Here is a 17,785-nt window from a genome sequence, read left to right on the forward strand (position 1 = left end):
TGCACATTGCTCTTTTGCAGATGGTCCCTCTTTGGATCCCTATTTTCTCTCCTTTGGATCCCTATTGAGACCTCTCTGCCAACCTTACCAATATTCTAGCTTTTTCTCCTCTGGTACTTCCCCGTATTAAATGATCAATTTAACATGAGAAAATCATTTACGAGAATTAGATATTAGTTATTATGACACACTGGTCCTTCTCCATATTAAATGATCAATTTAACATGAGAAAATCATTTAGGAGAATTAGATATTAGTTATTATGACACCACTGGGCTCCAATTTTGTAAAATACTCATGGGTAAGGGTGGGTGAGGGGGTGTCTCCATTGTGGGGTTTGTGAGTGTTGGAGATGGGTTGTGTGGCTTGAGCAATGGTGGAGATGATGCAGGTATTGATGAAGAGAATAATGTAAGTTGATCCAATGAATGGAGAGGTGTGGGCAATGGAGATGGTGGTGTTGCAGCACCGACCGGAGAGGAGGCCAATGATACATGCAAAGATGCAAGGGATGGCAAGAGGGACTTGGACTAGGGGTTATAAAAGTGCAAAAGAGGATCATCTTCTGGTTTTTTCCTTCAAAGGCGATTTAAGGACTTCACACGAGGATGCACAACTTGTGAAAAGGCACAAGACATTCTGGTAGATGATAACTAGAATCACACATTTGCTGATTGCCACTTCTGGAAGTTGCTAATAAGTACGCCAATCAAGATAGCCAAAGCGTCACCTGTTGGTCAGTGATGCTGATCAAAAGAGAACAAAACGCTAATTCCAAAATCATATGAGTGAAGAATTTCTAATAACTCTAGCCCTTGCAAATCCAAGTACAAGATTAATGCATCCCTTGTGTGGGTACAACAACTAGCAATGTTGTGACAATAGGCAATAAAACCAAATGATATACACCTTCATATAGCCAGCTTGTTCTTGCATAAACCTGAGTACCTTACACCATTCTGTTTTTTCTGAATGACTGGCCTCCATCCTTATGTGTCAAGAACACACTCCCCATTGAGTGCCCAGCTTTCAACTTGTAATCCTTTTCACAAAACACAACAGCTTAATATACGCTCTTCAAAAGAATGCTTAGAAAGAGACTTCAACATCTTGCATTTGTTCTTACGAGCTTCCACCTACAAAAAATGTCATGTTCCAGAGACCCGGTCCTTTAATACTCTCCTCCTGAAGCATTATCAGTTCAGAACCAAATCCTTATTGCCTTGCTCCAACTCTTGTGGTAGTTATCCTGGGGCATGTGATGATTTCTGCCTGGCTTTTGAATGATTTTCTAGAGTTCCCTCACCTTTCTCGTAGTCACTGGTATCGTCAGGCATTTGCAAGCGATGGAGTCGCTCTTGTATCATCATCAAACCAACAGCGTGATGAGCATCATAACACAAGGTTTCGATGATTTTGAACCCTTGAGTTATGGATTGATCAAATGCCAAAAGGGCACACATTTGGATAGCCATAAGGTAATTCACAATTAGATACCTTCACCACGACGAGATGATCTCAGAGCATCTGTACTAGCAATGGCCCCTCTCAAGATGGGCAAAGACTCATCCAATAAATGATCAGTTCCCAAGGTCATCACACCCATGCTCTGCCTTTTCTTCTGGACCCCTTTTCCAACAGCATCATCCAAGATAGTACAATGTGGCCCCAAATTCCTCAACTTACAAGAATGCGATTTCAATGTGCTCTTCGATAACCTGTTTGATGCAAGGACATGGGACACAATGGCCCCTAGCTTGCCCTTACTCAAAAAACTGGCCTTTTTTGATTTTCTGCTGGCTAAACTGGATCTTTTTTGAACTCCTACTTTAGAGGTGTGCATAGGCTTTTGCAACCCGAGCGCAGTCAAGGTCTTCCTTCGTTTGGCAGCTAATCTGGCTCTCTGTGTTGCACAACGGCTAGGTTCCTCTACCGCAAGAGCGCAAGATGATTGTTTAGCTTCTGCAGATTCAGAATCCAAACTTGTTCGTATACGTTTGCCCTCTGGATACTCAGTTGTAACCATGTGATTTGCCATGGCACCATCTTTCTTTGAAAGCATTTCTGATGCAACAATTGCAGAAAGAGCTCTCCTTTTCAAGCTCTTAGGAGTCTTGGGAGCAGCAGCAGTGCCATCATCTTTATGAGCTGTGCTTACGTCAGCAACATCATAATTACAACTGACGGCTGATTCTCTTTGGCTAAATTTATATACATTGTCAAGGGCAGCCTTAGCAGTCATAGCTGCACATGCTGCAGCTTTGGCCAGGATTTCTGCTTTCTGCCTAGCCCCCATAGCCGCCTTCTTTGCCATAATAGCCACAATTCGTGCAGCAACTAGCTCTTGCATGTCCACTAAAGGAAGTTTAACCTTACCAGCAGAAACAATAGCTTCTTTAAATCTCCACCCACTTCCAATCTTGATCTGATTTCTGACCAGGGATTCTCTGAATTGCCCATTGTTTCTTGTATAACAATCTCTGCAGAGGGTGAGGCCCGCGCCCTCAAGAGAGGGCGACCATAGCTTGAGAGCACAGTTGAGATGAGTGAGACGCTGGCACCTGCAGCATGTGAGGAGCCCCGATGATGGCGACAATGATGAGTATGAGCCCTCCTCAATGACCTGATAGCACAACACACAGTACATGCTCTTGTTAATTGCCAGCACACAAGAGCTGCAATGATAGCTGCTACTGCCTGCAAGAGATGGTACACGATGCAGAAGAACACCACCACCTCCACAAGAGGAGCAACTCTGGGTAGGGCTGTGCAATAGTAAGCTGAAAGGAGGAGCACGAGAAGTGTGTGTTGTATCCACATGCACCTCTATTTGTAGAGACTCTGCCGGAGGAGGAGGCGTCGAGGAAGAGGATGGATGAGCAGCTGCGGCTTGCTTGAGGCCTACAAGAAGCCTCTTCCGAGGAGGTAGGAGGTCCTGTGGATTCTCAACGTGGGCACTTTGTTGTGTTGCAAAAGACGGTGGAGTATGCAAAAGAGTAGAGCTGCAATGTGCCATTCTGTCCAACGCTTAGCAGGCTCTTGTGCTTCTTGCACTTGGGCCCCTTCTTGATTAGGCCTTGAATGTACAGAATTGTATGGCATGATGATCCATCTTCACTCTAAGACCTGAAGGCAGCACAAAGCTTAACATCAACAAATTTGCGTGCGTTGTCCGCCCTAGACAGATGCATATACACCAAGTTCACAAGGCCAAGCTCTACTACAGGCATTGAAAAACGAGGATGCGTTGTAGCCACATTGATCAATATGCACATTCACTCACTCACCAAGCAGATGAAAGTAAGACTTGTAAACCAAGCGTTGCCTTCTCTCTCTCACACACACACATTTAGACTGCAATTTGCGAACGGAGCTTTACCTTCCTACACATTCACACACACACTCACTAGGAGTCTACGAGTTGCATTTGTCTTGCGGCAGAGCACAGAGCCGTGTGTGCGCACACTCACGCACGCACACACACCTTGTTAACTCTGAGCCCTTCACTCACATTTTTTTCAGGTGGGCGAAGACACTATGCCAGGATCTCCAGATTGCTTTGCTGATCTGTGTAGGCTTTGAACCTCCAGGCAAAATTTGTGACCAATCTCTGCAAAAGGAGAGGCGAGAGGAAAACAATAGGTGGATGTGGGAGTGCGCACCATTTCTGCAGGTCAGGAGCTTGATGTGAGCGTATTGATGGAGAGAAAAAGGTCGAAAAGGGCTCTGAGTCCAGTCTTTTGTACTGTGATTTTGGGGTTTGGCCCGAGAGAGAGAGAGAGTCTTGAACTCAAGACGTGTTAGTAAGGAAGGAGTAATTTACTATTTGAAGTCTAAGGTTGAGCCTGGTACTCTGTTCACACATATTCAGCGTGTGGTGGTAGACTCTCACGATCATTGAAGGAGGGCTCGAAGCCTTGCTAGCGACTTTTTTTTTGGGGGGCGGGGGGGCGGGGCCTCGTCACTATATGGCACGATTCTAGGCCAGAGGGGATCTAGGGCCCAAATTTGGGGGCGTGAGGCGGCTTTAATCTCCACCGTCGGATCACAAAGTGAACTAGGGATGAACTAGGGATGAACTGAGGGTGAACTAACGGTGAACTAGGGGCGGATAAGCTAGGGGTGGGTGAACTGAGGGTGAACTAGGGGCGCCTAAACTAGGGTGTGATCATGTGTCATGCCAACATGGACATCGACGCGCGTTAGCGTGGTGGTAGAGCATTCGTGTGGCAATCGAGACGTTCCAGATTCGACCCACACCCCGTGAGGCAGGTGAACTAGGGGTGAACTGGGGGGGGTGAACTAGGAGTGAACTTGGGGTGCCATTTTTGCCCCGAGTTCACCCCCTAGTTCACCCCCAGTTCACTGCGTGATCCGACGGCCGAGATTAAAGCTGCCTCACGCCCTCAAACTTGGGCCCTAGATCCCCTCTGGCCTAGAACCGTGCCATATAGTGACGAGGGGGGCGGGGGGCATTAATAGCAGAACGGTAGGCCTGGAAATGTGGAGCAGCCTTCCTCACCCAGTAGCTTTCCTCTAAACCTAGCCTATATTTAACGTCACAAAAACAAATGTGTGTGTGTGTGTGTGTGTGTGTGTGTGTGTGTGTGTGAGAGAGAGAGAGAGAGAGAGAGAGAGAGAGAGAGAGAGAGAGAGAGACTCTTGGATGCCATATTTACCATGGAGTTCTTGATAGTAACCCTACGGATAGGGAGATGGATTGGTCATGAGTTATTAGGGCATCTACAGGAACTAGGGAAATTGGATGATCAACAATCGACATCTATTTTTTATATCTATGCACAAAAGCAAACGCAAATAACCAAAGAGACAAAAAAAAAGACGACTTAGTGCTAGTCTACTCATTGAAACAACACGTCCCAAAGGTAAAGAAGCAAGGAAATTGACCATTTTTTATAAATGACATCTCACCAAGTAGGGCAATAAAATGTCGACCTTAGAGAGTGATGTTATGGTATATTGGATTAGTGACTGCCGGTATTACTTGCCACTAACCAATGGAATGCTACAAAGGATACATGTAACAAAGGAATGGAACTTGAAGAAACACGAAGCCTTTGTACTTCCATTATCCATATGTCAAATATAGTGAGAACATCATACTTGGCACCCCTTGATTGAGAAAGTACGAAATATACCTTATTGGAATACCACCTCTTTGCAAATACAAACATCAAAAGGCAAGATGGAGGTACCCTTTGCTCTAACTAGTTGTAAAGAGATAGAGAAGGAGAGAGCTTGAGCTCTTCCAAGCACACATGCACACAACCAAGAGAATGCCAAAAGGAGTTGGAGGCACAAAGCTACTTCTTGTTCTTTCCTACTAAAAAACGATGATAAGGTCTACAAAACATAAGTGAAAAATACAACATAATAAGAACTATGTACAATGGACAATGTGAAACACCTCGTGAGTGAGGCATGATAACTGGCCATCACTCTCGATACACAGTCCGGGTCAATGAAGCCTAGTTGTACTACCCTAGTGAAGATCCTCGTGTCTACTGCCTCATGCAAGTGATAAATACAGGCGAGAAGTCATGTAGGTGTACCATGAGCTTGATATCTCAATATTAGTGATGCATTAGCACAGCATCTCCCTTCTCATCCAATAAAACAAAAACTAAGGAAGAAGGCATACCATACATGCATGCAAAGAACCATGCATTTTTCGATACCCAAGGTGCTACTTAAATGAAGTACAATCACCTTTGGATCCCCAAAACCAAGCTCCATATGGAACTTCCCAAGCAACAACCATCCCTACCTACCAAACCATTAAAGATGGTAAGGAAAAAGAAAATGCAAAAATACAACATCAATTGGCATATACAAATTCTAAAAACCCGTGGAGTTACCTCCGTATTGTGGATGTAAGTAGGAGTTAAATCAAGAAAGGTTAATCTGTGTCACGTTGTAACTCATTTTGTTAAATAGGACATGGGTTGCTATATCTATGGTTCTAGTAGACATTATCCAAATCCTGATGGCACCAATCCCTGCTACATATTTGGCACAATCAACTAGGTGAAACAAATTTAAAGAAAATGTTTCTCATCAAAGATTAAAAAGATTGCTTGTTTTCCTCATGATAGAAAAGAAAAGGGTGTGAAAAATATAATGTCATCGCAAAAAGGTACCAAGCATAAGCCACACATCCCTACACTTGAACCAAGATAGGTATTTGAACCTAAACACATATCCATATGGAGAGAAAAGACAAAAATCTAGAACCCATAAGAAGAGAGGATTTCCATCAAAACAAGAGTTAATAAACTTCAGAACCTGCTATTTGGCCCAAAAAGTCATTCATGCAAAATCCATGGAACAATTCTTTCTCTTGCATGACATCTTGGTTATAGATGCATTCATGGTAGAACCAATCAAGGCTTTGCATATACATAATTTTTACATTCATGCACTTGCACAATTAATGAGCAAAGGTCATTGTGGTAAACTCCCCTTTGATTTGCCGGGAGGGCCAACAACAACAAATAATTTTACAGTGGGTTTGGTCAAATTTCACTTCATTAAGGGTTTCTCTTGGTCAATTTTTGGCATTCTTCCAATCTATTTTTCTCTTTGTCATTTCTTATACATCATCATTTTGATGAGATCCCTCTTGTTGGAGGTGGAAAACCCTTCTCCTTGAGTCTTGACACTCCTAGCTCTACAAAAGATAGAAGGGTCCTTAGATTGTTGTTTGAATGACGCTATATAGTGATTATTACCCATATTGTGGTTATGATCTGTGATTTTGACCATAAATATAAAGAGAGTTACTTCTTGGACAATCAAAGCTCTTTATCAATCTTCGACATTGTTCCCTGTTATGTCTGAACGAGGTATGAACTTGGCTCTAACAATTTTTCAAGATCATGAACCTTGTGGTTAGTGGTTAGTGTCAATGGGATGTTAGCATTAATTAAAAATTAGTGTTAGGTTATCGTTTGAATCCCTGTTTGTTCAATATGGTTATTTTGCCCCCAAGAGATCATCTCGATGATTTTGTGAACTGAACTTGTTATTGTAATCTTTGATTTGCATACTATCTCTCTGATGTATCTCAACAGACCCTACCCCACAAATAGAGGAGCCCAAAACGATTTTGGGGTCCTCTAGGGCTATATAACTTTCTCTAGAGTTGATGTATTTGGACTCTAGAAGGTCTCTTGGATGGTTTATGAACCAAAAACTTCCTTGCAAGCTAGGTTGCATGATACATTATTCGCAAAATTTTCAAACATGAATAATGGTCGTATAATACATTGAACCCTATTATTCGAATGTGTTATACGATGACATCTCATTGTTTTTAGAAAAATTGTACATGTTCTTACATATCAATTGATACAAGAAAGTATAAAAAGCCCTATATTTATGTGGGTTAAGCATCTCTCACCTTCCCTAAACTTTGAGGTTAATCTAAGCAATGAAAGGTATAGAGCTTAGCTTTAAAAAAGTCATTAATTTTATTTTTTTAATCATTATTTGGTTGCTTCAATGTAGTTTGAATATAGGAAACACTAGCTTTGGCCTTTGGGCTTATCATATAATGCAATAGATGAGCTTTTAACTTTTATATAGCTCCATCTCCTTTTTATACCAAAAGATAGTTGATGCCATTGGAAAACCAATAGCTCTTCTATCTTTAGTGTATATGTGCATTGGTACATAAAGTGTTAGGCATTAGGCTTAGCTTTTATAAATATGATCAGTGGCATGGACAATCCCTTGCCTTTTTGTAATAATGACCCTAATTAAAGCATTAGGGTCATGTGTTAAGATTAGAGGTCAATACATCATATGGATTCAAAATAGTATGGACTAAGGGTGTCATGTATTAGGGTTAGAGGTTAATACATCATATATGTTTACGGTGTCATGGATTAGGATAGTCAGTTTTAAGACCTTTGGGCATTAGGGTAGAAAGTGAGGTAACCCTTAGGAATGTTTTCATAACAACAATGTAGTAACTGCCCTTTTGGTTGTTTGATCACTTTCTCTTACTTCAAAGGTTTGCTTGGTGTAGGGAGTTCTCTTGATTGTTCTAAGCCTTTGTTTTTTATTCCAAATGGATAAGAGATGTGCAACAAACCTCTTGGTTGTTATGAGATTATACTCTTACCTCCAAGTAAGGTATATCTATAGCTAGGGTATATATGTGGGATTGCTTGGCTATTTTTGATCCAACACTCTTACTTCTAAGTGTAAAGGAATTGGACTTGTAACATGGAAAGTAGCATAATTAAAATAACTATAATGATCCTTTTTTAGAGAATTCTGTAAGAGCATAAAGAGAAGACTTGATCATAGATAACAACATATTCATTATACCTGATTAGCTTGGCATGAACAATACTTTCCAAGAGAGATAATTAGAGAAGTTGACAATAGTTGAGGACCGGATGTAATAGAAATGGCCTATGAACTTTGAGAGTAGCGGAATTAGGAAACTTAGAAAAAGCATTTTTGTGAGATTACTTTGAGAGCATAGAGGGTGAACTTAATTGATGGTAGCAACATAAACATAGTACTTGATTAACTTGGCATGAACAATACATTTGCAAGAGAGAGAGAGAGTTTAGAGAACATGACAACAATTGAAGACTGGATTTATGTGGAGCCGCCCCCCCCCTCCAATAGGCATTTGTATTATAGATTCTCCCTTCAAGAGAGACTTGGTACAATACAATCTTTGTGTTCCTTGTGACCTAGGTGATCATGCATCACAAGCATAACATAAACTTTGTAAAAAGCATTAACTATCCCAAGCCTCAGTCCCAAAGCCTCAAACAACTTCGAAGGTGGAGAGAGCTAGCGGGGAATGAGGGTAGGGAAGAGGAAGAAGAAACATTCCATAGGAGAAAGAAATAGTTCCTCACTAATCATCACTATTCTTGCTAGCATACATAATAGCATAGTAATGAAGATGGAGAAGATGACAAGCTTAAGCATTGAAGCATGGCTCTTGGTTGGATTTGCATTCCATAACCAAGAGTGTTGGTGTAGGCTCTCAACTTCTCTACTAGCTTGGAGAAGGAGATGGAGCTCTTGCACTTTGCACTTCACATAATGAGAGTGTGTGTGAGAGTGTGTGGGAGAGCATACCCCCCAAGCATCCCCCCTTCTTGCTTTGGTCGACCCCCTCTTGTAGCTCACGCTTGAAGTTCATTGAACCCCTGCAAGCCTCGCCAATCACATGCAGATGCATAACAAGCAACAAGGGTAGTCTTGGGACAAGTGCCCCCCTTTCCCCTTTGAGAGAGAGGACTTGATAAATGAAAAAACAATTAATTAAATTAACTAAATTATCATTGGACCCCTTGGGAGGCCAACCAATAGGCTTTAGTCATACCATGAGGGCAGCATGAGGAGGAGCTTGACAAGTGTCCTATTTGATTTCTTTGTACCAAGCTTGCCTTGTGTGACGGTGTGTGTGTTCTCTCTCATCCCCTAGCTTTAGGGCTCGCCCCCTCTCTTGTAGGGATGGGATTTGACTTTTTGAACACCTTACCCTCAAGCACCTTAGTCAGTAAGCATGACAAAGCACCTCAAGCTTGGGTAGTGTTCCCACAAGCACCTCAAGCTCCCTAGTTGGCAAGCCCGATAAGCACCTCAAGAATCTTAGTTAGCAAGCACGACAAGCACCTCAAGCACCTTAGTCATCAAGCACGACAAGCACCACAAGCTTGGGCGAGGTTCCCACCTCAAGCACTAACCTTTGAAGGTCTTTAATGAAGCTAACCCTAAGGTCTTTTAAGCTCCATTGGCTAGCCTTGCTCTTTGACAGACCATCTCTCATTTGGACCCCTTTACCATTGACCCCGTGTTGAGATAGATTTGTAAGCACATGTCTATATTCTAACCCTTGTTCCCGTCTATTCTCCCACACTAAATGATCAATTTAATATGAGAAAATCATTTGGGTTTGTTAGATATTAGATTTTTATGACATTACCGAATGATAGATTTGGGTTGTAGCACCTCTTCTTGGTCTTCGATTTTGGGAGGGTCTTCAATAATTGGTTCACTTGGTGGCTCTCCTTTGTAGGGCTTAAGTAGGCTCACATGAAAATCATTGTGTATGAGCCGATGGTTGGGCAACTTGAGTTGATAAGCCATCTCATTGATTGGCTTCAAGATTTGAAAAGGAATATAGTATCTTTTTGCTAATTTAGCATAATACTTTTGATGGCCTGTAGGGTTTTTGCCTGTCGTTTGCCTTAATCGAGCCTTGGGAAACTTAAGTAAAAGCCAATCATTTTCTTTGCACGTTAAAGCCCTTCTGTGCTTGTCAGTAGCAGCTTTTTGCCTTTGTTGAGAGATGGATATAGCCTCCTTTATCTTTTGGAAAGATTCTTGTAGGTCACGGCTATACTCATCGGCAACAAAGATCTTCCAATGTACTTTAAGTAGCAAGGGACTTTTAGGTCTTCCCTCAATGATTTCAAAAGGTTCTTTTCCCACAGAAGTATGGACAATGTTATTGTATGTAACATTTAATGCACTAGTAACTTGTGTGTAGCGGAATTTGATAACATAGAGAGCATTTCATTAAGAACAAGTTCCCAATGAGCATAGAGAGAGTACTTAATTTGAGAAAGCAACCTAGAAATTTACACCTAGCTGATTGGGCATTGACAATACTTGAAAGAGAGAGAAATAGAACAATTGACAACAATTGAGGACCGGATTTACATGGAGCCAGTCCCCCCTCCATAAAGGCTTTGTATTATAGCTTCTCCCATCAAAGGAGACTTTTGTACAATACAATTCTTGTGTTCTTTGATAAAACTCATTGGTGCAATGAATATGGAAGTTTCATGCACCAAATTATGCTTGAAAAACACACCTAGTGGCCTTAGCCTCAGTCCCAAGACCCCCCACACCTTCAAAAATGGTGAGAGCTAGCAGGGAATGAGGATAGATTGAGAGAAAGAAGATGTATCTTACGAGAAAGAAGTATTCTCCTCACATAATCACTCTAATAGCATAGCTTAGCTTAGTAATTAGCATGGTAGAGGAGATGAGCATGCCATTGAAGCTTGGCTCTTGGTTGGATTTGCATTCCATAGCCAAGAGTTGTTGGTAGGCCTCTACTTCTCCATGCTTGGAGAAGGAGATGGAGTTCTTGCTCAACACATAACTTGTGTGTGCTTGTAGATGTTAGCGGGTCACCGCGACGGACGTCTGCAGCATAGCTTTCTGGCACTAACATAATGTCAATACTCAGGGAAAGTGATTCAGGTGGGGCACGGAGACTCTATGAGATCGTCAATCTCACGAAGTGAACCTTAACAAGCAAACACAACAACTCTACAAGCAAACCAACACTCAATGATCAGGGAAATCTGTCTATATCCTTTCTCACAGCTCTAGGTCATCACGACATTTCGGCACTCGAACGGATTCGAAATGCAACGAAACTTTAGGAGGAGGTATAGGACACCTAGGGACACTGTCCTAGCAAGTCTGGTCGCAATCCAACAAGGTACCAAAATCACGATCCATCATGAAAAAGGTCATGAAAACTGCAACAGAACATGCCAGAAATGTCGTTCTATGGTCTAAGAACACTCTCCTACGGTCAAAACGACAATAACCAATGATTTAAGCACTCAAATGTGCATTTACAGCTCACAGACATGTAGTCGCGAGCCACAACAAAACTGACAATGCTTACACTTAAATTAAAGAGCAAAGAGAGAGGAACACAATGCAAGTTTCGGTGTTGAAAACAGATTACCAAATTATTAGTTGCGTTGATTACAAGTTTGAAGCAGCTCATAGCTTGAGCGTACATTTTTTGATCTCCCACTTCTTCTCAAAATAAGCCCCTTTTCACATTACAATTATTGACCTTTATACCTAGGGCTTTCTAAATGGCTAGTGGTCGATTCACATGTACCTTTAAAATTGTCATTTGACAGAATTACAACTCAGGGAAATGACTATTACTCTGGAATCAGGATTTACAAGAGTATTACTACACTAGCTCAGAAAAATAATAAACTATAAATGTGGTGTTCGGCTACGTGTCCGGCCAGTTGGGTGCCCGTTTGATTTGTCCTCAAACATTGCCTTCCTAAATCGTGTCGTCCCTTGACACGACCTTGTGCAGTCTTGTCAAATGGTTGTCTTCAGCTTCGTCTTGAAGGTTGGACTTCAGCTTGGGAAGTGTTTTGTTGTTGATGATGCTCCCCCCTTCCTTGAGTGATTAATATCTGTTGATACGTGATTTGATCTTTGATTTTTGAGGCAACTTTTCTTCTTGTTGTGCACTCACCTCTTTGTTGCCAATCTTAGCTGCCGTAAAGGTGGATGTTGATGCGTCTGAGTTTGTAGAACTGATCCTCTTGGGGCGTGGACTTTATGAGGGGTATGCTTTCCATGTCCATTGTAATTTGAGTTGTCTGCAATAGGTCACCAATGTTGAAGCACTATGTGAGCTACGTATGGTTGTTGTGGATAGCTCGCTTGCTGAACTTGTGATTGCTTGATGTTGTAGGCCATTCTTTGACTTGCCATTGTTGGATGGAGCTTTGTTGTTGCCCTTGAAGATAAAAGATGCTCTTGATAAGCGTATGGAGACCTGTTGTTTTTGCTCCAAGTCGTTGTCAATTGTTTGGGTAGACATTTCCTTATTGTTGATGTAGAACGAATATATACAAGAAGTTGATGATGAGGGTTTCTACATTAGGGTCTTAAAACCTGGATGACCAAAGGGAAAAAACCCAATGGGAAAAAAGTGCCTTTGGTATACACTCTTATTGGAGTTGAGCATTTGGAATTGAAGTACCTATCATGCAAGGTGAGTGCTTGGGAGAAACAAAGGAAGAGTGTCTAATGCAAGTGCCAATTATGAGACACTCTATATGCATATGAGAGATTTGTCGAACAAAAGCATGTAGTGTAAGAGATGGAGTTGATGGGTGCTTCAAGGAGAAAATGTAGCACATGTGACATCAAAGGACGTCTCAATAGCTTCCACGTTTCCAAGAAGGGTTTTTGCTGTAGAAGCTTCTCCACTCATTCCTCATTGTGCTAAGTGCGTGAGTGTCTTTTGGACTTCCTCCTTCACTTACCACTATACTACAATGACTTCGACTCTTATGCTCACCTATACCATCATGAGCGACACAACGTAATTATGCTCAACTCTTCCAGCTCGAGCAGTACCTAGAATAACTAAGACGCTTAGACCACAGAGAATATTACATGAAGGTTTGGGACTAATGCCTCGCTCATTTAGTGGCTTAGCTGCCCGACTCTGACTTTTATGCCATGTCTTTTTAATGGCGACTTGGACTTACATGTTCAATGCCAGAAACCCAATTCCATAAGTTCTGGAAATTTAGGCCTCTTCCATTGTGTTGGTATTTGGATGCCACCATTTTTTCTAGTAGGTTGGCATATGTTGGCTCCTCTTGACTTGCTTGCCGTATGTTCACACTACTTTGTGAAACTAGTTCTTCAGCTGTTGTAGAGACTGATGTAGCGTTTGCTTTACCTTGCATGAGAAGCGGTTGCCAAGATTTGTGGGTTCTTTGTGATTGCGTTTCCACAAGCAAGTTTGGAACCCATCTTGTTTTTGGTCCTTGTGTGACCGTCTTTGGTATTTTATCTTCTTCTATAATTTGATGGACACTAGGCTTCGGTATCCAAACTTGATGATTTCCGTTGTAAAAGCCTTGCTTTTGTAATTGATGACAAGGTATCCATCTGTAGATTGCAACAGCCTTGGTTGTAATTGGCTTCTATTTGGCTTTTGGTTGTCATTGCTTGCTTTGGGGTAGAAGCTTGTGCTGCCTGATTTCTCTTCGTTGTTCCAGATTGAGCTACAATTTGTGGTAACCATATTTGTGTGTTACCTTCATAAAATCCTTGTGCTTTGAGTAGCTTAACTGGAATCATCCCTTGATTCACCTGTTTGTGTTGGATATCTTCGTTGAAGTCTGATCTCGGTACCCAAACTTTTTGTGTTGCCCGCTTGGAAGGTCTTTTTCTTTGCCTTTTGTTGGTGTTCTTTCGCTTGCCTGAGTATTTTGTATTCCATTGATAACGCGTCTTGTTCCTTGTAGGACTCGTTGGTTGAGGTGAGTAGGTCCAGGCTGTTACTTTAGGCTTTTTGGCCCAAACATTAGAGTTTCCTTGGAAGTAACCTTGAGTAGTGATTGACTCATTTGATGCTACCCACCCTCTCACCTTTTGTTGTTGTGGTTGAACTTGTGCTTCATGTATTCAAACTGGGTCTTTGACTTTGATGTGATCTTTGGATACCAACACTTGGTTGACATTCTTTGGCTTCTTTTGGATGCTTTTTTGTGATGGAAACTTTGGTTGATAGACTTTTTGCTTTGGTTTCCATTGCATTGTTGGTGATGCGGCTCTTGATGTAGAGGCTTCGCGAGAAATTTGATGGAAGCTCGTTGAAGGTAAAGTCATCTGGCGAGGTTGATATACTTCAGTGTTTACCTTTGCTTTACCTTTTTCTACGATGGTTGGTTGCTCCTTCTTTGCATGGATTTGAGAAGCTTCATGGAGTCTTACCGTTGTCGTTGTTGAAGCTTTTGATTGTTGTCGAAAGAAGATGTTCCTCCAGCTTTTTGTCAGGATCAAACTCTCTTTGATGTGATGGGAGTCGATTATGTGGAAAGTATCCTTATACTCTCCGGTACTCAACTTGAGTACAACTTCTGCCATGCCAAAGCTAGGAGTCGGTATTTTTGAACTTGTGTATACTGTCTCCTCTAGCTTAATGATTGGCGGCTTTCCCATCATGATCCACGTTCGATAAGTCATTATATTCTTTGTTGCTTTTGGATCTATCACGGCTGAGCATGTGATTTTGAGTCCTGTTTCTCCGCATATGCTAAATTTGATCATCGTAGGAGACAATCGATCTCCTTCCTTGTCCCTATTCTTCTTTTGATCTTGTGTTTGTTGAACATTTGACGTTGAACTTGGAAACTGTGCTCCTTCATCTGCTTTTGTTTGCACTTTTTCTGTCAGTCAACTTCTTTGAAACAGCTTCTGGTGATTCTTCAGGTATGTCAATGATGACATATTCTGGTTGTTGCTCTGCTTCCTTCATGTGCACTTTGGCATCATGCTCTATCATGTAGCTATCCGTTTCATCTTTTCTGCTTTCACACTCACAAACTTCGTTAGCTTCCTTCAACACCTTTATCGTAAACAAGGGAGTTACATCATACCCATCTTCATCGCAAAACTTAGTAAGGGTCACCTCATTCACGCAAACATCAAGAATCACTAGTATTTGATCCATTTAAAGGGTTCAAATAACTCCTCTGGGAATGGCTCTGGTACATATGCCTCATCTTCTACTGAACGCTCTAGGATGAAATCTTCCTTTCTAAGACTTACGCTCTCAGGAGCTCCGTACATCCAAATATGCACTTTGCTTTCCAAATCAATTGTGGAGTTTAAGTCTTCCCCCGGGGTACGCACTACATCTCTATGACTATGATCTTTGACACTGATTTTTGTAGTAATTTCCTTGTGTCTTAAGTAGGTATAGTCATAGCCCCAGTCTTGTACCATTTTGAGCTGACGCATGAATGGTCTGCCCAATATGATATCAAAGTTGCTGCTCTTGTCAAAATCCATTATGGCAAAGGTGTGCTCATACTCGATGCCACACGAGGATACAATGATTTGTTCTAATATTCCAATCAGTTTCTCCATGTATCCATCCGCTAATTGCAGTTTCATTCGAGTTTCCCTAAGAGCAGGCTTTCCCCATTTTTTCCATACCTCTTTGGTTGCAATGGCAATTCGTGACCCACTATCTAATATAGCAACCATCTTTACTCCTTTGTACTCAAGTGGTAAGGTGGTGTTTCCTTCGTCTCCTTCACAGTAGTCACCCACCTTATCTACCGGTACTGGCTTTGTCTGTCGCTTCTTCGGCGAGGTGTCATCTATGTTTTTGTCCGTAAGTTGGTCATGAGAAGGGATTTTCAACCCCATGTTTTCCAGGTGTTTTCCCATTTGGCCCCATAGATGTGGTCAAATTTTTAATAGCTCTGAGAGATAAAGTGTGCATTGTATAGGAGAAGACATCAATTCATGCAAGCTCTTGGTATCCATCATTTTTGGTGTGGCTTTCCACTGAGAAGGTACCATTTTAACCTCCGATTTTGTTTCGAGTTCTCCTATGAAAGACGGCAACGTCCTTAGGGAGCATGGTTTACTCTCTTCAGATGTGACAGACCCAACATCCCCGTATAGAGATCGTATATCTCCTGGGAAAAATTCATGATCCATGTTTATCTCAGGGATAGGTGTTGACTGTAAAGTCGCACTACCATCTTTTTGGTTTCTGATTGATTCCCACAAGGATTGTGGCCATGGTTCTTCTACCTCTGGAATAGGCATCACTGCTTGTGAGCCCACCCCATCTGTGGTATTGGCTACTTCCCTCGTATCTAAAGGTGCCTCAACTCCTGGCTCTTCCTGGTCTCTGTTTACAATACCCTGGCTCTCCAATTCTTGGACTTTATCGCAGATTAGCACCTCCATTTTTGGAGCATCTGGAACTGTTTCCATAAGAGCTTGGGCCTTTTGAATGAGCTCCTTGCACATTTGCAACCTCTCTTTTTCATACCCTGGATGAGGGTACGTTAGCCATCTATCCTCTTGGGTTTGGTTGGGTTTTAGCCTAGCTTCATAAGCTTTCAAGATCGCATCCAAAGGTTCAACCACTTTGTCGACCAAGACTGAACCTCCCGATTTAGTCTTTGACTCTTTAGGTCCCTTTGTGTTTTTGTTCCTTTCTTGATCTTGTCTAAGCTGCTCTCTTGTTTGATTCAATTCAGTTTCCCAAGTCGCTTTCTCCTTCAGCCTCTTCAATTTCATTTTGTCTCATCTGCCTTTCCATGATCTTCTTTCGAAGCTTCTCACCGGTTTGTTCTCAAATTCTGTTTGAACAGGCAATGTGGCTTTTTCAGCAGGTTTGTTTTTGGCAGCTTCTTAAGCTTGAGCTCGAGTCATCACGTTTAAAGGAATGGCGGGTTCTACCTCGGATCCGCTTGAAGAAGGCATCACGCCTACAACATTCATTGTTGCTTTCCCTTTGTAGTCTGGATTTTTAGCACAGCGTTGGCGTAGATGGTCTATACCACAACGTTCATAGAATACAAATAATCCAATTTGTGGACCCTTGTTTGGACAACTTCGTGCCCAATGATCACCTCCACACTCATAACATGTATTTTCTTGTTTCATAGCTGGTGATCCAGCCGATGGTTGTTCTTGCCTGGTAAGAATGTTCTTTGACCCATACTTAGGATGATTGGCTATGAACATGAGCGTATTCGCATCCATGGAGTACTGGTTTCTCATGAGTTGTAGCATATGCATTGGTTGAGCGTAGTTGGCTATCACTCTCCCATCATTCAAAAGTGGTGGTTTTTGCCCTAGCACACGTTGTGGCTTTGGCTGAGTGTTACACCATGGAGTGGGATGATCCCCTCCACAAGTATTGCATATCCTCAATTGAGGTTGTCGTATAATCTGGTTCTGTATGTAGCCTTGGTTTATTCTTCTAATCACTCCCTCGACCACTTGATCAATGATCAGTTCCCAAGGAGTTTGAACATCTCTCTTTGCTGTGGGTTTCTTTGGAGATGAGGCAGTACTAGCCGTGTTGTCTGTATCTTCAGTCACTTCTCCGTAGGCCTTGCAATTGTCAACTAGATATAGAGCTTCTCTAGTGACTTGGTTTAATGTTGTGCAT

At 41.9% G+C, this 17,785-nt stretch overlaps 1 protein-coding gene across 4 annotated transcripts; it reads right to left on the reverse strand.

The window, feature by feature from the left end:
* Positions 1–785: 785 nt before the first annotated feature.
* On the reverse strand, positions 786–3,736 carry LOC147431633 (uncharacterized). 4 transcript variants are annotated; one of them, XR_015185714.1, is made up of 3 exons: positions 3,512–3,736; positions 1,141–3,126; positions 786–1,042 (listed from the first exon to the last, which is right to left on the reverse strand). XR_015185714.1 is itself a non-coding variant. In XM_086494154.1 (2 exons), exon 2 carries the CDS (start codon positions 3,014–3,016, stop codon positions 1,490–1,492), a length of 1,527 nt encoding a protein of 508 aa, XP_086350280.1. In that variant the 5' UTR covers positions 3,017–3,126; positions 3,512–3,736; the 3' UTR covers positions 786–1,489. The 4 variants fall into 4 exon arrangements, 3 of the variants coding, with proteins under 3 accessions (XP_086350280.1, XP_086350282.1, XP_086350281.1); XM_086494154.1 differs by having other exon boundaries at positions 786–3,126; XM_086494156.1 differs by having other exon boundaries at positions 786–3,126; positions 3,408–3,736.
* Between the last annotated feature and the right edge of the window lie 14,049 nt (positions 3,737–17,785).

This window comes from Adiantum capillus-veneris, chromosome 21, assembly GCF_014529385.1.
Source record: "Adiantum capillus-veneris isolate H3 chromosome 21, ASM1452938v2, whole genome shotgun sequence".
Taxonomy (NCBI): Eukaryota; Viridiplantae; Streptophyta; class Polypodiopsida; order Polypodiales; family Pteridaceae; genus Adiantum; species Adiantum capillus-veneris.

Bases quoted from the DNA above. Each gene is read 5' to 3' on its own strand.
- LOC147431633 (XM_086494154.1), bottom strand. From the start codon at position 3,016: ATGGCACATTGCAGCTCTACTCTTTTGCATACTCCACCGTCTTTTGCA.